The sequence below is a fragment of the Cucumis melo genome, chromosome 4, assembly GCF_025177605.1.
Source record: "Cucumis melo cultivar AY chromosome 4, USDA_Cmelo_AY_1.0, whole genome shotgun sequence".
In the NCBI taxonomy this organism is placed as follows: Eukaryota; Viridiplantae; Streptophyta; class Magnoliopsida; order Cucurbitales; family Cucurbitaceae; genus Cucumis; species Cucumis melo.
In genome coordinates, this window is record NC_066860.1 from 6,177,664 (window position 1) to 6,187,501 (window position 9,838).

The window sequence follows — 9,838 nt, forward strand, 5'->3', positions numbered from 1 at the left end:
GTTATGGAAGTTTTTCTACAATATAAAACTAGTAAAATTTAATATTTTTTATTCTCTCTCCTTGATGCACAATCCTAGTGTTTCAGGCCGACAGATGATGCTTTTTAAAATAGAAAAAAAAAAACTTCAAAAATCTTGTTCATTCTTCTTCCTTCCTCTCTTTTCTCCTTCTCAGTAGGTGGTTGCAAACGGACAGCAGGATGCAGTGCGAAGCTCCCAACATCCAATATGAGATGAAGCTTTCGACATTGTTCTTTTATCGGTCATTCATCCGACTAACAACATAAGTTCCATATGAGATGAAGATGGGGAGAAGAATAGATGAAGATCGAGAGTTATCGTACACACAATCCAAATGAATAAATGTACTACATAGTGATATACATAATTGTTTATTTTATATAAATGACAATGGTTATTGTCATAAAACCAATTATATATCGATTCATATTAAATATATTTATCAGTATATTTCATATATTTGTATTAACATTTTCAAGTAAACAATGAAATACCTTAAATAATATAAAAAATCAACATAAAAAATGTATTTTCTCTTTCAACAACAAATGTATATTTCTCTTTTTATCATTAATAAAACTTTGAAAATTAAAAAAATAAAATATGTACGTACAATTTTCTATAATCACTCAAAAAATGCATGGTGATTTTTGAAATATAGAGGCGAAGGAAGATTTTTGAAGTAAAAATCTGAAATAGTAATAAGTATAACCTGTTTTTTTTTTTTTGGGTAATAAAGCACTAATTATAAGGATAGGATGGGCCCAGGTCCAGGCCCAGGTCCAGAATAAACATTTGACTTTCCTTCCTTTTAGAGGTTGATAATGATGAGTGAGACCAAGTCCATTAATGGCTGCCTGCTCCTAAATCTTGTAGAGGTCCAAGTCCAACGTTAGGCTCTAATTACACCAAAACCAAAGCAACCAATAACCAAAGGAAAGCAACTGCAAAAGGAAGGAAGACGAAACCAACCATGGATCCATTCTTCTTCTTCCTCCTTTCCTCTCCTCTCTACAACTACAACGCCCATCCCCCATCTCTTTACCATTTTCTCTCCCCTCCAACTAACACATAATACTATTAGTCAGCGCTTCCTCTCATTCATCCCAATTTCGATCACCGAATCCCATCCTCCATTTCTATATCCATGGATTCCTAAAATCACTCCCATTTTTTCCCATTTCAACTCCTCTCCTCTTCTTCTTCACGTACTCTCTCTATGGCTGGTCGCAAAGACAAAGCTCAATCGCCTCGCGTCTTTCGACTCCTCATCGCCATCGCAATTGGAGTTCTTATTGGCTGTCTTTTTGCTTTCTTTTATCCTCATGGTCTTTTCACCTCTGATCTACCTCTTCAAAACCGTCGACTCGCTAAATTGGACCTTCAGGTTAGGTGCTTCTTCCCCTAATTATTCTGCTTTCTTTGCGATTCTTCTTAATTATATTCCTTATTGTTGTTTCTGATTGCGACGTCAATCCCAATTGGCATGTGTGTTTTTAGGGTTCTAGTGTTGTTAGTTGTAGGTTCTACTTTATATAGATTGTCTTTGTATATATCCTATAAATACATAAAAAAAAAAAAAAAAAAAATCCTTCTCTTTAAACCTTGTGGAGTGTGAGTGAAGTTTAAACTTAAATTTTTTAAATCTTTTCTAATTGAGTAGTAAAATTAATACTCATTTAGTTAAAATTACTATGTTTCTGAAAGATTTATGGATAGTATGCTCATTGTTGTAGCTGGATCAATTCCTCTGGTGGCAGTGTATTTTCATGGTTGACTTTGTGTATTTCTTTTGAGTCTGTATTTTTTAGAAGATATTAATTTCGTGAAATTGCCTTTCATAAATTGCAATTTAATTTTTGCATTTAATTAACTTTTCAAAACTTAACTTCATTGGAGAAGATAGTCAAATTTTTTGGGAAAATTGGGACCTAAAATGGTGACATGAAAAAGAAAGGAATCGCGATCTAAAATTTTGTTCTAAATCTAAATGATCTGTACTCCAATGGCCGGTTTTGAAACCTTAACGAGAGGTCAAGGGTAATATTGTTATTGTCTAATGAATATGGGTACTATTTATGAAACGAAAAACAAAGTTAAGGATTTCTTTTATGTATGTATAAGAAATATCAATTTAAATACAATGAAATCAAATGGTGTAGGTTAGAATTCACGTACTGTGGTGACGTATTGAGTGAAAACAAAATCTTCACGCTTGGATAATTCCAAACATTTCTTTATTACATGAATAGAGAAGACTAAACTCAATTCAGTTATTTTTCCCCTCAATTAAGAATCTAATCATCTTATGATATTATCCTCATTATGAGCTTGAGTGCGCCTGCAGGCTTAACTCAATTTGGCCTTGGCTTTGAAAGTTTGTTGGAGGATTTATTTGTTTTGTTATCTTAAAACTTACTTAGCAGTTGAAAGATCGACTAACTACACTATTAGAGATAATGAAGGAAACATTTTGTACATCCTTAATTTTCTTTTTTGTCTTTTCTTTACAGGCTCGGTCTTCTTCCTCGTGCGAGTCTTCAGACCGATCCAAGAACCTTAAAGCCGATGTCGTTTCAATGTTAGAGAAGAACACCCAGTTGGAGAAGCAGATTAAGGATCTTACAAGGGAGCTGAAAATAGTAGAACAATTAAAGGATCATGCTCAGAAGCAATATCTAGCGCTTGGTGAAAATCACAAGGCTGGTCCATTTGGTACTGTCAAAGGTCTTAGAACCAATCCCACTGTAATTCCAGATGAATCTGTGAATCCTCGGTTGGCAAAGCTCCTGGAGAAAGTTGCTATTCAGAAAGAGCTGATTGTGACACTTGCAAATTCTAATGTAAAACCCATGTTGGAGGTTTGGTTTACCAGCATTCAAAAGGTTGGGATACACAATTATTTAGTCGTGGCTCTGGACGACCAGACCGAAGAATTCTGCATCTCCCATGAAGTTCCTGTCTACAAGAGAGATCCAGACGATAACATTGATAAGGTTGGAAAGGAAGGAGGCAACCATCAAGTCTCTGCATTGAAGTTTCGCATTCTGAGGGAGTTCTTGCAACTTGGATACAGTGTTCTTCTCTCAGATGTAGATATAGTCTACCTACAGAACCCTTTCGATCATCTTTTCCGGGATTCAGATGTGGAGTCGATGAGTGATGGTCACAACAATATGACAGCTTATGGATACAACGATGTATTTGATGAACCCTCCATGGGTTGGGCTAGATATGCACACACTATGAGGATATGGGTTTACAACTCTGGTTTCTTCTTCATTAGGCCTACACTTCCTTCATTGGAGCTTTTGGATCGCGTTGCTACTCGGCTTTCTCAAGAACAGGCATGGGACCAAGCCGTTTTCAATGAGGAACTCTTTTACCCTTCTCGTCCTGGACGTGATGGGCTTCATGCCTCCAAGAGAACCATGGACATGTATCTTTTCATGAACAGTAAAGTACTCTTCAAGACAGTTCGAAAGGATCCAAAGTTGAAACAGTTGAAACCCGTCATTGTTCATATAAATTACCATCCTGACAAGTATCCTAGAATGAAAGCCGTCGTCGAATTCTACGTCAACGGTAAGCAAAATGCTCTGGATCCTTTCCCAGATGGTTCTGAATGATGGAAAACACCCTTCACGTTAATTACAAAGAGCAATTGTAACAAGGAAGATCCATTTTGATAATCTCTTCAGAAAAACACATCAAAACATTAACTGTTCTTTCCTTTTTCCGAGGTTTTTGTCAATGTACTTCTGTAAGAACATTTGTAATGATATAGCTGAAATTTATAGACTTTATCATCTACAAGAGAAAATTTTCCAATTTCCTTCCCTTTTTACGTATGGGGCTCTACATTCTTGTTGTTTCATGTGTTTTTAAGGCTGCTTACGCATGTAATGCGACCATTTAGCTCAACCAAACATGTTCTGCCAGTGACAATCTAGACTGTGATGACAGCTTGTCTTTCCTAACTTTTGGCTCTGTCTGTAGGGACTTTTCAATTAATGAACATCACAAAAAAATCAGATTAATGGTCACCATGAGAATTTTAATTGGCTGATGCTGATGCTCTCCGCAGCCTAATTACACTTTGTTATTTGGCTTACAGCTTTTCTCTTATCCACAAAATCAAATCTTCTACAAAGCTTTATGTGGCCTTTAATTCTTAGATGGCTTTTTCATCAACCCCACCGCTGTCTTCTTCTGTCTTTTCGTTTTCAATAAGCTTCTCCGCTAAATCCTTGTTCTATACTTCCTACAATTTCCTCTGCAACTGTTTTATGAGATTTTGAGTTAACCCGTGGGAAAAAGCTTGGCGGGTGTTGCCATTCCCGCCATTTGTGATTTGAAAGTGAGAATCGGTTTAGATGGGGTTGTGTTAAAAGGGAAAAAAATGGAGAATTTGTCGCAGAGAGACAGCATTCTTTTGGGTTATTCACTTCAGAGATCATTTGCTAACTCTTCATCTCCAAGAGCTTCCAATCGGAATTCGGACGATGTTGATTTTCACGACGTGTTTGGTGGTCCTCCGAGGAGGCGGTCGTCGGTCCATGAAACGAGGTATAGCTTCTCCGAGACAGGGGACTCATTTGCATTGAAAGGTGGCGACGATGAAGCACTACCGGGCCGGGGTGGCCCTTGGTCTGGTTTGAATGAGAAACCTGTGTTTGGTGAAGAAGGTGTACACGGGCGGCGATTTCCGAGTGATGATTTTTATGATGATATCTTTAAAGGCGATGAATCGGTGAATTCTTCTCCTCGCCGTGGTGACATTTTCTCTCCGATTCCTGGTTCAAGAGTTCTAAGTCCTGCTAGACCTCTTCCACCGCCGGCAGAACCCTTCGGAAGTTCTTCCCTACCTGCTCAATTAAGGTTCTTCTTCCCTCATCTTCCGTTTGTTTTTTTAAGTACAAAATTGAGGGTGGGAAATTTGAATGATGGAACTTTTATTTCTTGATCTCATAATGGGTTTCATCCCAATTTTTTTTATTGATGTATGGCTTTTTGTTTTTGGTTCCGATGTTCTTCTTGTGTGGTTATGGCTTCGTTCTGTTTGTTTCTTGTTTGTCTGCATTGGGTATTTCTTAATATCTCGCTTCTGCTTTCTTTTGGTTTGTGGCAGCCTACCATCAAGATTAACCAAAGGGACTGATTTACCAGCGTTCGGATCGAGCTCCTTAAGAAACAAGGACGGTGTTTCGAATGGAAGTCATACAAATTCTCCTAGGTTCACTCTTTCAAGATTTTCTTTTAGCACATCGAGCCATCGTTTCGAGGATCCTAAAACTGATTATGATTTGTTGGATCGTACTGGTGCTTTGTCATCCAAATTCCAAGAACATGGAGGCGATGAAGCATTGTCCTTCGTAAAATCCGGAAATGGATTGAGTGGGAACCGTTTAACAAAGGGAGAAGAAGATAGTTTAGAAGAATCAAATGGTGGTGGTCAATTTCAGTTCCATTTCTCAATTTACAAATGGGCAAGTAAAGGGGTGCCTCTGAAGATGCCATCGAGAGGGAATGGGCCGAGATTAAGAGAAAAGACTCTACTAAGAAGAAGTTCAAGCTCGACCGATATGTTGATGAAGGCGAAAAATGAAATGCATTCCCCAACATCGACTACACAGAATATTGATTTTCCTCCAGTTTTTCATGAAACAACAAAGGTTGATGATGAAAAAGGAACTGATATACTGCCTGACATGGATAATCTTGAGGAAAGACAAAGTTCATTCACACCTTCAGAAAACTTGAGCAGACAAAGTTCTCGCACGGCTGTTGGCAGTGATAACATCAGTCACCCAATAGAGAAAGCGAAACCTCATTCTTTGCCTAAGAAAATTTCAAGTGAAAAGTCAGAGAGAAAGATGACTTCGAGGACAATCGAAGATCAAAAGCATGAGGCTAAATCTCTAAGTTCATTTCTTCTCTACAGTGATAGTGAACAAAGTATGTTCTATTGCGAGACTAATTTTTTTCGTGTTTGTATCATGTGGTTCTCTCTTCTCACAACTACTTTCCTTGCATGCAGGTGAAGAGGGGATAGCCAAAGAGTATCGTAAAGGAGAAATCATGGCAAAAGGTGACATGAAATCATCAACTCTCTCTGATTTAAGTAGTAGTCCAAAGAAACTAGAAAAACAAACTTCATTGAGAAATTCAAAAGTGAAAAAACCTACTGTCCCAAGTTCAGACATGGAATCTGGACATAACATTGGCAGAAAGAAAGTTGGTGGAAAAATTTCAGAGTTTGTTAAGCTTTTCAACCAAGAACCTACACCGAGACCCCAAGATGCTGTTGATTTAGAAAATGATAGCTCTACAATGAAACAGGAAAGTGAATCAAAGGCTCAAGCAGAAGCAACTCTTAACAAAATAAGGAAGGATGAGAAAACCAAGTTGAATAAGAACACAGATGCTTCCGTCAAGGTGAGCAACTATGAGAAATTTTACCAGCCACTCTCTTTTACACCATTGAAGATAAAAATTTGCTAGTAATTTTTTTTCGATGGACCTTAGTTTTCAATCTTTGTAGGGAGATGATGTTTCCAAGAAATCAGTGGATGATAACTCTGCTAAAAAAGCTGCTAGCTTCAAAAGTAACTTTGCTTCTTCGAAAAAGAGTAGTCCAGCTCCAAACACAGGTTAGTCATGCGTCTTTAATCTTTGCTGTGTACGCTATGTGTACTCTTATGTTTTTCTATCGTACTCGTGGTTTCTTTCTGTTATCCATTGGGTAACATATTACTCCTTGATCTCAGTTCACGTTCCTGATGTCACAAAGTCTACAATTCCAGAAGTGGAGGAGCCATTCCAGGATAATTTCTCGGTATGTTTATCGTGAAAATGAATATTCAGGTTTAATCTTTTTAAATTGATTTTTAGATTCCAAAGTTTTTGTTTCCTATCTCTTAATCCCCGGAAAGGGAGTATAGAATTATGCATCAATTATGTTTGCATATGAAACATGAAACAATGACAATGCTTTGTATCGATCAATGGCTAACAATCTAATGAGCTGTTTTGGTTGGCTTCCGAAAAGGTACAAGAGTTACCACAAGATTATGAGGATGCCACAGAAACAAAAAATGGTCGTGAAGAAATACAAGTAATACATCTCACAATAAATATATGCATTGTGGTTATTGCATGAAGTAAGCTGATAAGAACTTCTTACGATGCAGGCTCTCGATACTAAAATACGACAATGGTCAAGCGGCAAGGAAGGGAATATACGTTCCCTGCTGTCAACTTTGCAATATGTGAGTCTTCTATCTTATTAACTTGGTTGCCAAACAATTTGAATAATTTGGGATTGTATGCTCGACGTTGTTCAATTTCTATAAACTGTTCTTGCTTGTACAAGGTTCTTTGGCCCAAGAGCGGATGGAAACCCGTTCCTCTCGTTGATATAATAGAAGGAAATGCAGTGAAAAGATCTTATCAAAAAGCTTTGTTATACCTACACCCTGATAAACTACAACAGAAGGGTGCTTCATCAGATCAAAAATATATTGCAGCAAAAGTTTTTGAAATATTACAGGTATTCTATTTTTAATTCTACATGCAAAATTTACAACCAAACATGAATTCTATCTTTCAATGTTACCTGTCTATCTTTTAAATGCTCCTTCCTAGGCAGAGCTTGTGATTTGAACGTTTTAAAGAGTCAGGATTTCCAATGTTTTCTTTCTATTGGGAATTCAAACCTTTGAAGTTTAAGCTAAGAATACAATGTGTTAAGAATTTCTGTGTTGTTTTTATTTGTATTGATGTAAGTTTAAGAGTTGGACGTTTTTTGTTTGAATTGGTGTAGGAGGCTTGGATTCATTTCAATACACTGGGTGGATTATGATATGAAAAAAAAACACAACATTATGGAAATGGAAGAGCTATGATATTTGGCAGAATGGAAGGAAAATAAGGTCCACACAAAGAGTTCTTTATATATAGCTTTTCAAAGTGCCATTTGCATTTGTATACACACAAAATTGAAATGTTCTTTAATAAAGGAAAATAGTTCAAATATTTTTTTTTATATCAACTATAGAATAATGCTTTTATTTTTTTTAGGAAATATAGAATAGTGTCTTTTGATTGTTTTATAATCACATTCAAATTTTACTTTCGCGAATAAATTTATGGTTAAATTAAAAATTCAATATCTAAACTCATTGATGTTAACGGTATTAGTTATTCACGGGATTTGGAAGCTCATTAGTGTAGGTGATCACACTTTTTAAGATTAATAGTCAATAATTGAATGTATAGTAATATTTCTAAAGAACTCTTAAAATCTATTTAGCTTGCTAATAGACTTTTATTAGTAATATAATCTATAAGTGATAAAAGACTAAGAGATTGACCGTGAAGGGTCGAACGAATCAGTACTCAAAGGGAAGATGAGACTCGTAGAGGAGATATGGTCTATCGCAAATAGATTTTGAAACTAAATATAAATTTTGCTATTTTAACAAATTCTTTTAAAATTGATATTTATAACTACTTCAATCTATAATTGATTATACACTGTCAATCATTGTTCGCGTAACATTAACTTGAATATAGTTTAACTAACCAAATAGTTGGACATGTGGGAAGGATGAGGATTCACTCAACCACCAAGAGCATGAGTGGAAAGAAATTTTGTGTGGTGGAATTGCTAAGCCATTTTTCAAAATATTCTCCAAAACCTAATTCATAATTAAATTATACAAGAAGCTCATATATTGCACATCTCGTATTTCTAATATTAGTTAATTAAGATATATGATATATTTCTGTTTTAGAAATCACAATTTATATTTTTTATAGTTATTTCCATAGTGTTAGTATATGGTTGTGGATGAATTTTGGAATCAAGGGTAAAATAGTCAACAAGCAGCAAGCAAAGAAGCGAAGAGCAACACTAGGCCTCAGCGGCCAAGGATGATGAACTCGTCTTAAAATTAGCTAAAAAGAGATGAGTCCCTAAAAGTATTAAGTAAGAATGTCGGATTGGTTGGTCTTGACTCAAAGTTCAAACCCTAGTTAGATAAAGAATATAATCAAGACCTATAAATAAGACAAAAGACGTAAATATGGAAAAGTAAGTTCCCCCATCCAATATCAAATACTTTTGATGTCTTCCAATCTTGCCTTGCACCACATTGTCACCCTTGTTTCTCTTTGCTTATAGGCGACTGTTAAGATAGCCCACTAATTATTTTCCTTTGTATTATGGTCTAATTACATAAGCTAGAAATAATTTGTTATATGAGGAATTATATGACTTGTGTGTAGGTAAGAGTTTTTAATCTCAGCTTCTCTTTATATATTTGAGATTTATAGAATACCAAACATATAATTGAAGCTAGAGTTTTCTCTTGTCAAATTCTCTTCTTTTTTATTTCTTAATTTGGTATTAGAGTTATGAAAATCTAACTGACCAATTATTAAAAAAAGATTTCCCACCTCTTTTTTCTTCCATCAATAACCCTTTAATTTCTCTTCATCCATTCGACAGCAACAAATTCCATCAACTTCTCTAATTCAACTCTACACAATAACCCATCCCATAAGATATTTTGTTCACCATCTTCATCCATCTGACGTCTCCAACTATTGGGCTCAAAATTTTCTTTATCCTTACTAATCATAAAATAATAAGTAGAATGGTATATTCAAATCCAAATCAGTAGAATGGTATATTCAAATCCATCTCAAATCCCTCTCTCAAAGATTAAAATCGGGGGTCTCACAAAGTGAGTTCTAACTCATCCCTACTCGGTGTTGAGAACAATGAAGCATCTTCACCGATTAATCAAAT

General features: G+C 35.8%; 2 protein-coding genes across 2 annotated transcripts; both read left to right on the forward strand.

The window, feature by feature from the left end:
* Nucleotides 1-908: 908 nt before the first annotated feature.
* LOC103503974 (arabinosyltransferase RRA2-like) lies at nt 909-3,868 on the forward strand. The gene is made up of 2 exons (XM_008468384.3): nt 909-1,408; nt 2,535-3,868. Exons 1-2 carry the CDS (start codon nt 1,241-1,243, stop codon nt 3,648-3,650), a joined length of 1,284 nt encoding a protein of 427 aa, XP_008466606.1. The 5' UTR covers nt 909-1,240; the 3' UTR covers nt 3,651-3,868.
* Nucleotides 3,869-4,018: 150 nt separating this feature from the next.
* LOC103503973 (J domain-containing protein required for chloroplast accumulation response 1) lies at nt 4,019-8,058 on the forward strand. Its single transcript, XM_008468382.3, has 9 exons — nt 4,019-4,902; nt 5,153-5,979; nt 6,062-6,459; nt 6,566-6,674; nt 6,792-6,859; nt 7,073-7,138; nt 7,215-7,292; nt 7,397-7,573; nt 7,847-8,058. The coding sequence occupies exons 1-9, from the start codon at nt 4,424-4,426 to the stop codon at nt 7,883-7,885; spliced, it is 2,241 nt and encodes a 746-aa protein (XP_008466604.1). The 5' UTR covers nt 4,019-4,423; the 3' UTR covers nt 7,886-8,058.
* Nucleotides 8,059-9,838: the final 1,780 nt, after the last annotated feature.

Bases quoted from the DNA above. Each gene is read 5' to 3' on its own strand.
- LOC103503974 (XM_008468384.3), top strand. From the start codon at position 1,241: ATGGCTGGTCGCAAAGACAAAGCTCAATCGCCTCGCGTCTTTCGACTC. The intron at 1,409-2,534 runs GTTAGGTGCTTC...TTTTCTTTACAG, and splicing joins TCGCTAAATTGGACCTTCAG to GCTCGGTCTTCTTCCTCGTG.
- LOC103503973 (XM_008468382.3), top strand. From the start codon at position 4,424: ATGGAGAATTTGTCGCAGAGAGACAGCATTCTTTTGGGTTATTCACTT. The intron at 6,460-6,565 runs GTGAGCAACTAT...CAATCTTTGTAG, and splicing joins ACACAGATGCTTCCGTCAAG to GGAGATGATGTTTCCAAGAA. The intron at 6,860-7,072 runs GTATGTTTATCG...GCTTCCGAAAAG, and splicing joins CATTCCAGGATAATTTCTCG to GTACAAGAGTTACCACAAGA.